Source organism: Phyllostomus discolor, chromosome 6 (genome assembly GCF_004126475.2).
Source record: "Phyllostomus discolor isolate MPI-MPIP mPhyDis1 chromosome 6, mPhyDis1.pri.v3, whole genome shotgun sequence".
In the NCBI taxonomy this organism is placed as follows: Eukaryota; Metazoa; Chordata; class Mammalia; order Chiroptera; family Phyllostomidae; genus Phyllostomus; species Phyllostomus discolor.
In genome coordinates, this window is record NC_040908.2 from 158144951 (window position 1) to 158160499 (window position 15549).

The 15549-nt window shown below is 38.5% G+C and overlaps 1 protein-coding gene across 1 annotated transcript; it reads right to left on the reverse strand.

Annotated features, from left to right (window-relative positions):
- Positions 1-12162: 12162 nt before the first annotated feature.
- LOC114499049 (olfactory receptor 1052-like) lies at positions 12163-13414 on the reverse strand. Its single transcript, XM_028515008.2, has one exon. The coding sequence runs from the start codon at positions 13145-13147 to the stop codon at positions 12209-12211; it is 939 nt and encodes a 312-aa protein (XP_028370809.1). The 5' UTR covers positions 13148-13414; the 3' UTR covers positions 12163-12208.
- Positions 13415-15549: the final 2135 nt, after the last annotated feature.

Here is a 15549-nt window from a genome sequence, read left to right on the forward strand (position 1 = left end):
TTTGCTTAAAGCCTTCTATTTATGCTTAGTTCAAAGGTAGAGTATAAAATTGAGAAAGGATTGCAATGAAAATTCTGGTGAGTTCTGCTCATTGGACTGTTTTTTTTTTCATTGTAGTTCAATTTCTGTTGTCTCCACCCCCCCCCCCAATACTCTCCCCTGATCTTCCCACCTCCCACCTTCTGCTTCCTTTCCTCAACCCTGTTGTCTTTGTCCATGGGTCCTTGTTACATGATCCTTTACTTGACCCTTATCCTTCTTCCCTCTTATCCCCCTTCTCCCTCTCCCATCCTAGCTGGTCAATGTCAGGTTCTTCTTTATTTCCATGTGTCTGGTTCTATTTCGCTGGTTTGTTTATTTTGTTGATCAGATTCTGTGTATAGGTGAGCTCAGATGGTCTATTTCTGCTTTGCCTATTTCACTTAGCATAATATTCTCCAATTCCATCCGTGCTGTTGCCAAAGGTAAGAGTTCCTTCTTTCTTTCTGCAGTGTGGTGTTCCAATGTTAAATGTACCACAGCCTTTTGATCCACTCATTTACTGATGGGCACTTGGGCGATTTCCAGCACTTGGCTATTGTAAATTGTGCTGCTGTGAACACTGGCATCTATAAATTCTTTTGAATTGGTGTTGCAGGATTCTTAGGATCCAAGCAATGGAAATGCTGGGTTAAAAGGCAGTTCCATGTTTAGTATTCTGAGAAAATTTCTTAGTGTTTACTTTGATTCTTCTTTTCCTTGAGTAGCTCTGAAATCTGCCTTTCTTTGCTTTAAAGAATTGGTCTTTGGAGGTCAATTGAGTTCCATGGCCCACTGTTATAATTTACCTAATCAATATGTCATGTATGTCATATGTGACCCCTTCTGTTCTGTGAGAATATAGTGACAGTGGAGTTGAAGCTAGGAGAATAGAAAAAGGAAATTGGTGTAATGATGTAGTGATCAGTGTGCAGTTCTGCAAATACTTGGCATGAACTCATTTGAATATCTCTTCCTGTAGACAGATCATGAAAAAAAGGAAATATTTCTTTTAAAAATATACAAAGTATAGGAAATGGAGAAGCCAAAGAACTTATATATAGGATCCATGGACATGAACTAAAGGCGGGTGTGGAAGGAAAGTGGGTGGGAGGGGGTGTGAAGTATGGAGAGGAATAAAGAGGGAGAAATGGAAAAACTGTAAAAACATAATAAATAAATACATACATAAATAAATAAGTAAATAGTTCATACTGAAAAAAAAAATAAACAGTACAGGTAAGAGATCAAAAGGAAAAAAACCTCCCATCTCCTCAATCGCTGCTTGAATTTTATTATATGTCCTACCATTTATGTATACATCTTTAAAGTAATTAGATTGATAAAAGTACTTAAAATTTTGTGTAACCATATATACCCTCTATAGCTTTCATAGCACAAATTCACTTCAAGGAAGATAAAAATTAGAGAAATCTGAAACAGAAACCAGACAAACTGCAAGCCCCTGCCCCGTCCCGGTGCACTGACTTCCATATTCCATCCAGTCTGTCTGCAGCAGGGTTCATCCCAGCGTCCCAACAGAGCTGGGTTATATCGCCAAGTCCGTGTCTGGTCCCTGGGCATTGAACATGGTCTCTCAGGAATATGTGGCAGATATAATTAAATATGTGTTTTATCATGTGTTATTTTTCTACAGGCAGAATGACTGAGAAAGAACTTCCGACTTAAAAAAATACTAGGTGTGTTGAAAACCACCTAAGAACATTTCCACCAGCTAAACACAAGAGAGTGCTGTACCTGTGGGACTGAAGAGCTCTAACCACTGTCTTATTTCTCTGGTGTATATGTGCAGGAGGCACAGTCCTCCTTGGTCACCTTCTTCAGATTCCTCCCCACACTCATTTTCCGCTCAGGTGCTCCCTGTGTCCAGGGATGCCAGCTGCCTCAGGCAACACTCCCTTCAAGCAGGATCCAAAGGTGATCTTCATAAAATGGGAACCTGTGTAGTGTAACTCCCATTCCCCATGATATCCAGAGTACAGAGAGCAACATATTGTCAAAAAGTAGGTAGTTTAAATTCATTCCCAAAGGTTTTATGTTCTAATAGAATGTCTTTCTTTAAGTATGAGTTGAGAGGGGAAGATTCACAACACAATTTAAGGTTTTAGGGCAAACAAGAGAGAAAAATATTCTATATTTACAGGTTTTCCTGATATCACAGGTGCCTTCAACACAGTACTGCCTAGAGAACAGTCTTCTCATAATCTCCTTCTTCCAGAAAATGGTTGTGTGGCCCTGAGGCATGGGTCCTTATCACAAAGGGTGTTACAGAACACACAAGGCGGGGGGGCCTGGGACGATATACTATTATTAAAAGAAGGCCCTGGTCCGTTATGTCTGCCGCCCTAGGAAAGACATCTCTCAATGCCAGAGATTCGTGAAAAGGAAAGAGAATGTTTATTTAATGCTATACTAACTTAAAGTAGTGACCTAATGTCTTTATCAAAAAAAAAAAATCCTAAAGTCCCTAAAAACACCCACAAACACTCAGTCCTTCCTTCCTTCCCTCCTTTGCCCAGTCCAGAGTACCGTATCTCAGGAAAGGAAATAGAAGTCCATGACTTAGGTAGTCTTCTGGTTCTTCCCAGTTAGAACTCCCTCTCGACTGGGAGACCTCCCTGGATTCCCGGCACCCTCGGCTGAGTCACCAGGATCTCTGCTAAAACCAGGTGGTGGTTCCCCCTTCTAAAGCTGTGTGGGTCCCCACTCTGCCAGGCATGTTGTCCTCTCTCTCTCAGGGCTGCAGGAAGGGAGAGTCCCCACTCTGCCAAAACTGCATGGTTCTCTCCTCCAAGGCTGCCGCGTGGTTCTCCCTCTCTCAGGGCTGCAGGAGTCTCCACTCCGTCAAGGCCGCATGGTTTCTCACTCAATGGCTGCCGTGTCTGTGTTTAAATCCCCCGCGCCAATCTTCTTCTGCAGCCCCATTTCCGACTCCTCCTACACTTGGGCACACTTGCCCTCAATCTGCTGTCTTCTCCACCTTTTCTGGTCGCCATCGTGGGTCTGGGCAGGTGTCACCCCATGTCATGGAACCAATCTTCTCCCAGCTCCCACGCAGGCACTGTAACTCAGGGGACCTGCCTCCCAGGTCCCATCTTGGGGGGAAGGTCCCTTTCCATCCCCCTGGCCTTGATCATGGCCATAGCTATTTAGCATATCTAAGTGACCAGCCAAAGGCTATAGGTATGCTAAATGACCATGCCATGGATTAGCTGCAAAGCTGCCCTGCATGTTCTTGCTCTGTGTGCCCCTTCCCCCAACTCACACCTGTGGGGGAAGGGGTGAAGACACCTTAAAATCTCCTGCACACCTTGAGTTCTGGACCCCATTTCAAATGCCTATTTGGGGTCCCCCCTCTTGGCTGCACCCTGTAACAAGGGCAGTACCTGACAATGCCTCCAAGGAAAACTAGTTCAGTGAGGCTTCCTGGCACAGGAACAAGGGAAGTGGTGAGTGAAGGCTGCTAAAAATTCTTCTGATATATATGTGAGCTAGTACTTCCTGGTGACAAAAGACAATCACTTAATGAAATAGTTTATGGAAGTTGTTGTATTCTTTGTTAATTTAATAATATTTTGAAAATGTGTGTATATAAGAAACTGTTAGAGATTAGGAATATCTAATACGTTTCATAGCAAACTTTCAGTCCAAAAAAGATAAAAACTAGAGAAATCTAAAACAGAAATCAGACAATTGCCTACAATCTCATAGTAAATAATTTTTGCTTTTTGAAAAAAATTTTAAAGATATATATATATATATATTTAAATGTAGATTTTTGAATGTTAAAATGTCCCTGCATCCAAGCCCTGAAGAAAAATCAGAAAACTAGGCTTTTGAAGACTGTTTGTGGACCCTAACACAATAAATGCCAAAATGGCTAATAGTTGACTATGTTTTTATAAAGCATACAGAATTACAATCATTCTGCTTTTATTGTCTCATGTCTGCATCCTTTTGTTCAGTACTATGTACAGGAGATTCCCGCAACCCATTGCATGAGAGGACAGTTTATTCATTTTCTTTGCTATGCAGTATTCCAATGAATAATCATACTACATATTTTTGTCAAATCTCAAACAATGCTACATTGATGATTTTTGTACAACCCTTGCATGTACATACTTTCTTATTCCTGATTGGGGACTCAAGACATGGGAAATTTTAGCTTAAGGTAAAAAGTTATAAGTCTAGCAAGTAATGTGTATGTTAAAGCTTTCCTTTCAGAAACTGCAGATAAGGCCCATCCTGGCTCCTGGGAAAACAGCTGGCCTCCTGGGGCACTGATAGAAGATTACTGCCTGGGGACATCTGGACCTTTTGTGTTCCAGGGAGAGCAAACCCCAGCCTGTCCTGGAAACAGCTAACTGCACAGAACAGGAATGCTGAAGTTTAGCTCATCTAATCCTATGAATTTCAAAACCCTCACTGTTCCTTGTTTATCCACTCACCCCCACCTTATAAAAATTCTGGCCAGGAAAGAGAAGGAAAGATGATTTGTTAGGGTATGAACCCATCATCTGCTCATATCGCCAGTTCTATGATTAAAGCGCCCATAAAGATTCAATCACTGTCATTGCTTATATATTTGGTAGTGTCAGGTAGCTGGTGACTTTTCCAGCTACATTTCTATTGGGTACAAAACTACTGGTGGGATTTTAGGACCACCTACAACAGAAAACTGCCATATAGTTTTCCAAAGTTGAAAGCCAGTTCTGACTTCCATGAGTGAGTGGGAGGTATTTGCCTTCCACATTCAAACAGATACTTGTATTGATATTAAGAATCTTTCTCATGGCAGCTGCTCTTTAAGTGAGTCATGGCACAGCATGTACACACAGAAAATGCTTAAGTGGTAAGTATACAACGTGTTTTAAAAAGTATCCTAGCAATCAGTATCCAGAACAAGAAACAGACCATTAGAATTGCTAAAATCTTCTACTTTCTCCCTGCTTTTTAGTTCTTAGTTCACACATTAGATTTATCTCTGCTTATAGTAGCTAGAAGCATATGAAATGTAAATTTAAATAAATTTTAGTTGTCTTATAGGGGGCTGGTGTTCTACCTCAATGCTATTATCTTTGTGCTTGTAGGGTAGACACCCACCTCTGCTTGGGCTTTAGTCTAGTCCAGTTGCACTCCTGCCATGTTGCTGTTCAAGACAGGACCCATCCAGAAGTAAAATTTCCAAAGCCATGGGTTAAAATGGACTCATTATTACCACAGGAAGCATCTCCTATTGTTTTTCTACTGTACTGTGTTTCAGAATCTCAGAAACAATACCTCTTTAGACGACGAAGCAGTCTCATTGTCCTCTTTGGATTTTCCTAGCAGGCTGAAATGTTTTTAAATTGGAAAAGACAGCATGTTCCTGTTGCCTGTCATGTGGAAAACCCAGTAAGCAGAAACAGGGATTGAATTCTTATTGGCCCTTTATTCAGATGTCCAGGAATGTGAGAAAAAAGGTGGTTTGCACCCTAATAAAAGTGTCTTACATTTTCTTTCCAAGCCAACATTTTTTCAAAAGGGAAGGAACAAGGTGCAGTAAGGGGTTTTGAAAATCAGGGAGCATTAGGTGAAAGAAACGTTAGCATTCTTATGGGGCAGTTAGCTGCTCACAGGGATGGGTGGTTGTCTGTTCCTCCCTGGAACAGAATGGTGAAGATGCCTCTACTTGTCCCGTGGGTGGTGGTCTTTGACAGTACCTCAGGAGGTTGGCTGTCCCTCCCAGGAACCAGGATGGGCCTTATCTATCTGTAGTTTCTGAAACAATAGCTTTAATAGATGCATTACTTACTAGGATTTTAACTATTTGCCTTAAACTAAAATTTTCCAACTCCTTAGTCTCCTACCATTTTCACTCAAAGGCATTTTGTAAGGACATTAAGAAAGTGATGACTTCTGGTTTGTGTAAATATTTAACATTGCCCTTGCTTCTTGTGTGACCCTTCAAATTCATGTCCTTGTCCCAGTTTGCTAGACAAGACACTTCCAGGGCTTTGATCATCAACAAAGTAGAGCAGAGGCTTTTGATATTGTCAAATATCTTGGTAAATGCTGTTTGGTTTATTTATTTTTCAAACAATTTATCTGTATGTCTTTAATATTCCCTTATTTTAACATCCACAACCACTTTATGTTTTTGCATAGAAGCAACAAAAAAAAAAGAATTGAAGGAACATACTAGGCTGTCAGGGAATTTTTTCTGCATTAGATGTACAAACATTCAATAACAGTGAACATGTTTGATACCTTTCTTTCAGGTGTTGTGCTAGAGCTTGGGTAAAGAATTAGAAAGCACAGTCCTGAATCTCAGAGTGCTTGAAATCCCACCTTGATGACAATGACTAGGAAACAGAGTCATAGATTCCTAAGCCACAATTTCCTAAGGCACATGATGGTTTATGGACCAGTTTAGAGAGGGCTGGAGGGAAGGACAGCCCCTGAGGAAGCCAATGAATTGTGAATTGCAGCACAGGGATTGACTCAGGAGGCCAGTCCCCTTTGCTTTTCATACCTTAGCCACACTGGTGGCTAAGCTCTTAAATCCCAGAGAAATGAGATAGTTTTCCCAACTCAAGGCCTCTCTACTAGCTGAGCCATCAGCCCAGAATGCTTTTCTAATTACTTGAAGCTCTCAGTTAATTTCCACTTATCTTTTTGTTTGCAGGTAATTGTGTTCATATGAAGGAGCACATTTATTCTTCCTTCTATTTGATCAATATGCTTTGGATATATAGTGCCTACGCTTTTTTCTTTATGGCATAGTTTTAGTTTATTATAAGTAATTCAAATGATCATGTATCAAAATTTGTCACTTCCACTAGATGATAAGCTTCATCATTGCAAAATGTGCAGGAGTTGCTGTGGAATAACCTGACATAGAAATGCAACAGACACTTTGGAAACTGTCAGTAAGTTTTGAAAAATTAACTTAATGTACAAACAAAAGATCAATGCAATAAAAATTGGTAAGTAGAATTCCACAGCATTTGTACAAATAGAGAGTACCATGTATACATTCAAGACATAAAGGAGAGCATGGAGTACGTAGGAAATGACACATTTTGCTGTGGCTGAAACACAGTATAAATAGTTACTGGTTCATCTGAAATGAATCAAAAACAGTTCAACTTTTTACAATATAGTATATGTAACTTTGGGAGATTATGTATACATACATATGTGTGTATACACACACACACACCTTTATATCCCAGTACATAATTTTTCAATGGAGCCATTTTTTGTTTCTAAGTTGTTCCAGGTCCTCTTTTATATTCTTGGTCTGCAGGTCAAAATTCTGATGGTTTAGCATGGGCATCACAAGGGTGTGAAACCATGAGCTCATTTTGTTTTGATCTATGAAGTAGGAACAACTTGGCCTAAAATACATGAAGATCGAGTCCCCTGGGAAATTACCACCACAGTTAAGTACAAGGTGCAGCTGGAATAAGGTTTGAACCTCCCCTCAGCACAGTCACTCTTCATTAGTGCTAGGATATATAACAGTTGGCACAAAACATCCTTCATCCTAATGAAGCCCAAAATTGTGAATATCACCAACTCATTCACGTGAGAATCTCATCAATATAGCAGAAGGCGAGGTGCGCCATCACAGAGGAAATGGTTAATCTCATTTGACCCACAGGAACATAAGCAGCACGTTAACATTATATTTATTGAAGTATCTATAATTCCCATCATGTGTTCCCCAGCTATGAGCAGGGTGCACACTCCATTGGACATGGAGTATGTAAAGATGAAGGGTTTCTAGTGGCCTTGTGTCCATCAAGGGTCATTACTGCCAGATTTAGACACTCAGACTCTGCAAAGATGCAGAAGATGAAGAATTAAAGACAACAGCCACAGAAGGGAATTGGCATCTTGGCACAGAAACCTATCAACATTCTGGGTCCAGTTGCTGTTTGCTGTTGTGTAGCAGAAGTCAATGAAAGTGAGGTGGCTGAGAAAAAAATATATTGGCGTGAGCACACAAAATGAGGCCAAAAGAAAAAGGACATCATTACCATCTCAGAAATTCTCCCCACACCCATCACAAATGGATGTCCAGTATGCTAGATTGGTTTGTATGTTTTTGAGGTATACAGTAATCAAGTCTTATGATTTTTTATACACCTTTGTCTGGCTTGCTTCACTCAACACTATGTTTATATAATTTCTCTGTGCTGTTGTATGTGGAAGCAGTTCATTCATCTTCATTGCGGTGCAGTTTTCCAATGTAGAAACTCATCATGAAGTAATGTGCCAAACCTGGACCATGGGTCAGCAAACTACAGCACATAAAGGTTAATTGAAGCTGGGATGCACCATTTTTTTGTATATTATTGATGTTTTCTTTTATGAAACAAAATCAAATCTCAGTGGCTGTGGAAAAATTCTATAGCCTACAAATCTTTAAAAATGCACTACTTGTTGCTTTAAGGAAACGTTTGTCAGCTCCTGATATAACGTGTTGAGAAAAACTGTATTGTTTTCTCTTTTATACTGCTGTAAATAATTCAGTGGTGAATATTTTGTGCATGTATTTGAGTGAACATATTCATTGGTTTCCCTTGAGGATAATTCTAAGATTGTTATTTGGGTCATAGACTATATATATGATGAACATTGATGAAGTGCATCAAATGGCTTAGGTAGTCTTCTCAACCTTCAGTTAGTTAATCGTGTGGTAATCAATGACAGGTACTATATTCTCCCCATTTCACAGAGAGTTAACTGAGGCATAGAAAAATTAAATAATTTATTCAAAGTGCCACTTAGTATCTGGGCATAGAGCTGGCATATGAATCAAGGGAATCTGGCTTCTTCCATCATCCAATGATCTACCTTTGTCAATGGATAATCTACACATGATCACACACACACATGTACATCCACACACTTTTCTGAGGTATATGCTATATCCTTTAAGACAACCAGCTGTAATCCATTGCCAAATTAACTTTAAGCAGCATTTTTAAGAATTTTAAATGTTTTCTTATAGTTTGGGGCTATAAACTGCATTGGACTATGTGAAAAACGAGTTTTTGGTGAAATTCTTGTGAGAGACTGTGTGTGTGTCCTGGTAAGGCTGTTGTGGGTTGTCTGTTAGAGCTTGTGATTAGGGAATTAGATGCATCTTGGAAAGTCGTATCTCACAAGAAATCCACCTTTAGTCCTGAGGCTTTCTTAGTGCTGTCATTTACGTATTTGTTTGTCAAGTTGTACATCAACAGTTCAGCACAAGGATGACCTTCATGTGCAACTGAGACAAATTTACTAATACTAGGAGAGGACTCCCCTAAGAGGTGGACACGGAAGTCAGGTGAGACGCCCATAAACAGAATGTTTTCCTCCTCCCAATAATAAAGTGGATTTAAGACTGAAAAAAGGGTGAAAAACTAGGAGATGATGATGTGATGAAACCATGTCCATTAGTTGCCCTATGTGGAGAGATGCCACTCAGTAAATGATGTGTCTATTCAGGCTAGCTTATGCAGGGGAGGGGCTACAGACAAAATGATTCAGAACATTTTTTATGACAGTGCTTCAGAATAAATGCAAAGGATGTGTGAACCAAGGGACTCATGTTGTCTCCAATGTATGACAAGAGAGTAGCTTTCTTGAATAACTGTATTTCAAAGTAATCAGTATGTCAAAGTGGCATTTTGTGGGGTAGTATAACTTCCCTTCTTTAATTGTATAACATTGAATTCCCCAGGTGCAAAATTTGTGTATTTTACAAATACATGTATGTATGTATTTGAAATCTATCACTTTATCTATCTAATCTATATGGGTATAGATATGTTTTTCAACATTCTCAGAATTCTTAGCATACAGATTATATGAGTAATGACTCAGTAAATGTGTGTTCTGATATTTTTTCTCTTGTTAGACTGGTGGATATCAACAGAGTATAGAAATTTACAGCCATTCAAAGCTGATTCTGCTAATGTAGTTCATTTGTGTGAGGATATTTTTAATAGTTCATTTTCATTCTATTTTTTCATTACCATTTGTCACCCTTATACCCTCATCCACTTTCACCCATCCTGTGAGTATGGTATTTTATAAAATATAGGTTTTTGGATAATGCTTTCAAAATACAATGTATTCTACTATATTGTTGCTCATAGTATATTTCCTGTGGAAACGGGCAGAGGTAGATGAAACAGACAAATCTGAGGAATGTTCAAATATGAACACTCTTTACTTAGAGTGTAAGTCACATGTAGGTCTTTACAAATCCATCACTTTAGCATCCACGGCCATGTATGTACTTTCTGGAGAACACTGAATTATGTATTGCCAAGTCTTACACCCTGACACTTGTTTTGGTGACATCTAACAAGAAATTAAATGTTATCAAGTACTTCATTTTAGCATATATTTGTCTTTTTGTCATAGTGTGTCACTGACACCATGCACCTGCTTTGGATAATAGATAGGGAATGCTCAGTCCTTGAGCTAAGAACACTCACAATGTCATATAGGAGATGGTGATATAATAACAGAATGATATAAGTACAATGCTGAAAGGAGATAGTGGTTTGTGACTTCAGAATGGAACATTTAACCAGATGTGAGAAGTGTGTTGTTTCATTCTTATGACATTTGAAGAACGTATATGAAGCACACTTTATATGTTTGAGGGGTGTGTGCATGTATATAAAGAGAAAAGGACCTAAAGGAGAAGTCTTGTTCAGTCTATTTTTCTGTCTTCCACGAAGAAGAGAGAGCCTCCAGGGTTTTTTTTATAAAAAGACAACCTTGAAGTTAAATGAATATTCTGAGAACCTGAGATTGTATAATGTTTTTATAACAGTATTAATTGTTCTTCAATAGTATGTAAATACCAAGTACAATCATCTTAAGATCTTAGCATTACTGAACACCAAACCACTAAGAAATGAGCACCATTAAATTGTGTTTAGACTAAGGTTTCAGTTTACTTCACAGATTGAAAGAGAACCAATTTAAGGCATTACAACTGGAATAGTAATATAAATAATACTTGGTTGTGTTTTTTTCTCAATCAAACATAAATTTTTGTTAATAACTCTTCAACTTAAACTATATCAATTGGGAATTTCATGTTTTCAAAAATGTTAATTAGTATAAGGCTATGGACATGTTGTAAAGGGAGATAAAGTAACATACATTAAGCACACTTTATACCTTAAGAAGATAGTGATTATCAGAGAAAGTCAAGGTCCTAGACCCCTAAACATTGTTCATACAATTTCTGTAGAGTTGTCAAGGGCATGTATCTGTTCCCAGAGTGAGGGCAAGGGGCAAATCCAGAGTCTGATGTGAAGGTTATGATGTGCCACATGAATATAGAGCTGCTGATCCTGCTGACCCCTGGGGTAGAGTGATCAGAAATAGAGGGTCTGAGAAGTTGTCTACATGACATGATCTGTGTCCCTGGCACTTATTCAGCCTTGGGTGAAGAAGAAGCTCAAGTGAATTCCGTGTAAAATGAGCATGCTAAAATAAAACAAAAGAAAGCTATTTTCTTTCTTCATTCACAAAGGCTGCTTTTTACATCTGTCTTGCAGAGGACAAACCTTCATTCATGTTTTTGAATGGCATCCTGAAAATGAGCATTGTAAATGACAAAGTAGAAATACTGGTGAACAAGATAAAGAAGAGACTTGCATTTATGAGACTCTGATCTAAAGCAGAGGAAATTTAACTTATTCTTAGTCATTCATTTACTACTTATTACTTCTAAGTCTTATAATGAGAAATTCATAGGATGATACAAGTACAGAGGAAGAATAAAATGAAGGCTAACTTAAACTATTAAAACTCCCTCCTGGCTCAGCATATTTATTAAAACCATTGCTTAAAAAACTGGAACTTTAAACATGGAGGAAGATGGTACTATGCCCATATCACTCTGGGATATATACACTAATGAAGATAGTGGCACACAAATATCCTCTTTTCAAAACAGTAGAGTAAACCTATTACTTCTTTCCTATAGTTTGAAGAGATAAAGATTCATGATGACTAATTCTTCACATTCAGTTTAGGCACAAAAGTGGCTAAGGAACTATCCAGAATTGTATTTGTGAGAATACAGAAAACTGTGCCAATGTCTATAAACTTTAGCTGTCAACATCTGCAAATAAAACCTTTCTCACTGAACACACTTTCACCCAGTACACAATTTAGTGCCAACTGCTTTTTTCAGGGCACCTTTCACATCCTGATTCCTCAAACTGTAGATCAGTGGGTTTAACATGGGGATGACAACTGTGTAGAAAACAGAGGCCACTTTGTCAGTGTCCTTGGAGTAACTGGAACTGGGTTGGAAATACATGAAAAGGAGTGTCCCATAGAATATAGCTACTGCAGTTAAGTGGGAGGCACAGGTAGAGAAGGCTTTGTGTCTGCCTGCGGCTGACTTCATGCGAAGGATGGTAGTCATGATATAGCTGTAGGAAAGGAAGACAGTGATGAGGCTGGACCCCACAATACAACTACAGGCAATGGTCATTGCTATTTCAGTGGTGGTTGTGTCTGAGGTGGAGAGCGTTAGTAAGGGTGGCAAATCACAGAAAAAATGATTGATGATATTGGACTTGCAGAATGACAGTCGAGTTGTACAATATGTAATGATGGTGGTAACCACAAAACCTGCAGTGTAGGCAGTGGCCATGAGCTGGATGCACACTCTCCTGGACATGGTAACAGTATACAGAAGTGGATTACAAATGGCTACATAACGGTCATATGCCATGACAGACAGCATGACACAGTCCACATCTGCAAAAACACCAAAAAAGAACATCTGCACCACGCATAAATTATATTCAATCTTCTTTTGCTGTGATAAGAAATCAGCCAGCATCTTGGGGGAGACAGAGGAGGAGTAGCAGACATCACAGAAAGACAGATTGCTCAGGAAATAATACATAGGCATGTGGAATCGGGGGTCCATGCTGATCAGCAGGACCATCCCTAGGTTGGCAATCACAGTGATGCCATAAACCAGCAGGAAGAGCACAAAGAGCCCCTGCTGCACATCCCGCCTGCCAGAGAGTCCTAAGAGTATGAAGTCTGTAAAAATGGTGCAGTTCTCAATGGCCATCACTCAGGTCTGGAAATTCCTGGTTGTGCAGGAAGGAAATGCAAGTGAAGGGCAAATCATCTGTCTGTCTTAGCAGTTACACTGCTGGTTCTTTCTATTTGTCAGCAGTTAGAAAAAGAGCTCAACAATGCACATCCTCTTTAAGTAAACACTCTCTGCAATATTTCCATTTTAATGTGAATTGATAAAATGATAATAATACAGCTTATATAGAATAGGTAGCACACTTTGATACAAAATAAATAATTTTCATACCTAACTATGTAGTATTTTTTTATCTTATAGATTAAGAAATAGATGTCCTCAGAGTTGACCAAGTTGTTCTTAGAATAATTTGATTCAGATAAAGCATATCTAATTACAAGTTTGTTTCTGTTCTTGATGTAGTATAAGTGTTGTTATATTCTGTAATAAAAAGCATATTGAAGTGAGAGATGCAGATAACAAATATATTTCTTGATTTTTCCCTCATTATCCAATACTGTAAAGCATGCAGATCACTGTCTTGTTTCTCGATATGTTGTGTCCCCACCTTCCCATCATCCCCTTGTCCTATCCAGCCTCAGTCAACAAGGGATGAAAAGATAGTCTGTGATCCAGGACTCCCAGAACAGCGGGGGTTCTCTAGAGAAGAAGATGGAGGAATCACCATGGATGGTAGGTTAGAGTGCACACACTGGGACGTGTAGGGCTTACCATGCACCCTCAGACAGAACTGCTTGGGGGAGGTGTGTTGGGACCCCATGATAGGCATCCTGGTAGCACAGGTGACCCAGAGGCAAGTGTGGATTACTGTGTGAGACCCTTTACTCTAATCTGCTAGAAGCCACTTAATCTACTTACCAAAAGATCAAATGTGCAAGATACAAGGTAATGTTCTCATGTGTCCATAGTCCCATAACCTCAGATCGATCTCGGTGTGAATTGGGCCTCATTCAATTCCTTAGAAATTGTAAAATGGCTCAAGTGTGTTCTTGATTCCCTTCCTCTTGAGAATTCCTGAAATGTGCAGTCCTTTGGTTTAAAAGACTTGGTACTTGGAAAGCCAATTAAATTCTATGTTCTGCTGTTATATTTCACACAAACCAAGCATATCATATATAATACGTGACCTCTTTTATTCTGTGGGAATATGAGAAAATGAGAAATGTAGACAGGACAAAGAATTACATCTGAAAAATGATGTGGTCATCCTCATGCAGGTCTCTAAAAACACCTTATCTGAACTTGTCCAAATTTCTGTGCTTGTAGAGACATATTTTTTAAAAAAGCTTCACTTCAAATGAAAAATACTTATAAAATATGTAAAAGTACAAGAGAGTAAAAACAAAAAATGTCTGATCACCTTTATAAATAATACATTTGATTCTTCCTTGCCATTTATGAATGTCTTTAAAATAATGAAATTGATAAAAGTAAGTAAAAGTTTGTATAATATTTCTTACCCTTCATTAGTTCTATAACATGCTGCCAGATAAATACAGATAAAAAGCTAAAGAAATCTAAAATAGAAATGACAAAACCACAGTTAAAGCCTGTACCTGTTCCAGATCATGGAGTTTTTGGTTGCTGCATTCTGTCTGCCATAGGGTTGAGCACTGCCCCCTCAGTGACCTGGCTTATATCACCCTGCTTTGCCTGGACCTGGGTGCTGGTCTCTCAGGACCAAGTGACAAGTATAATAAGATATTTTTATCATCTGTTATTCCCTACAGGCTCGATAATTGAGAAAGAAACAAGGGCCTTTTAAAAATGTTGCTTTTGTGCCTCCCTACCTTGTTGCCTCATATTGTACTTACTTACCAAAGTACAATTACTACACTGAGTGTTCTTTACTTCCAGCTCACAAAATATTATAAATGTATGTTGTTTCCATCTCATAATTGACAAAAACAACCACTCAAATTACACACTAAGACACACATATACAAACACTCTCACATTAAACATTTTCACAAAATAAATGTTTTTGTAAATACAGAAAAAATGGACTATAATCATAGTGCTTAGGGAAAACTAGGTTTTGGTGTCTCTTATAGGATTTTTGACATTCAAACAAAAATTCCATCACAATAAATATAGCTTATATGCAAATAGTTATTCTGAATAATTTCAGTACAGCCATTTTTACATTCATTCATTCATTCTTCTTTTGCTACTATCTTGTTAGTTTTTAGAGAATTTTTATACCATGAAATTTTGTTATGAGCATAATTATACATTCATAAGTTATCATAGCTATGTTCCTCTTTAAAATAAATTCTAAGAAATAACTTAAAGAGCATATAAATTTGACTGTAAATAAAGTCAATTTTGGCCTTTTTACCAAAGTGAGATGCTTTATGTTGTTTAATAATCACCATATATTATCATATATGTTATAGGGCATACATCCTGAGTTG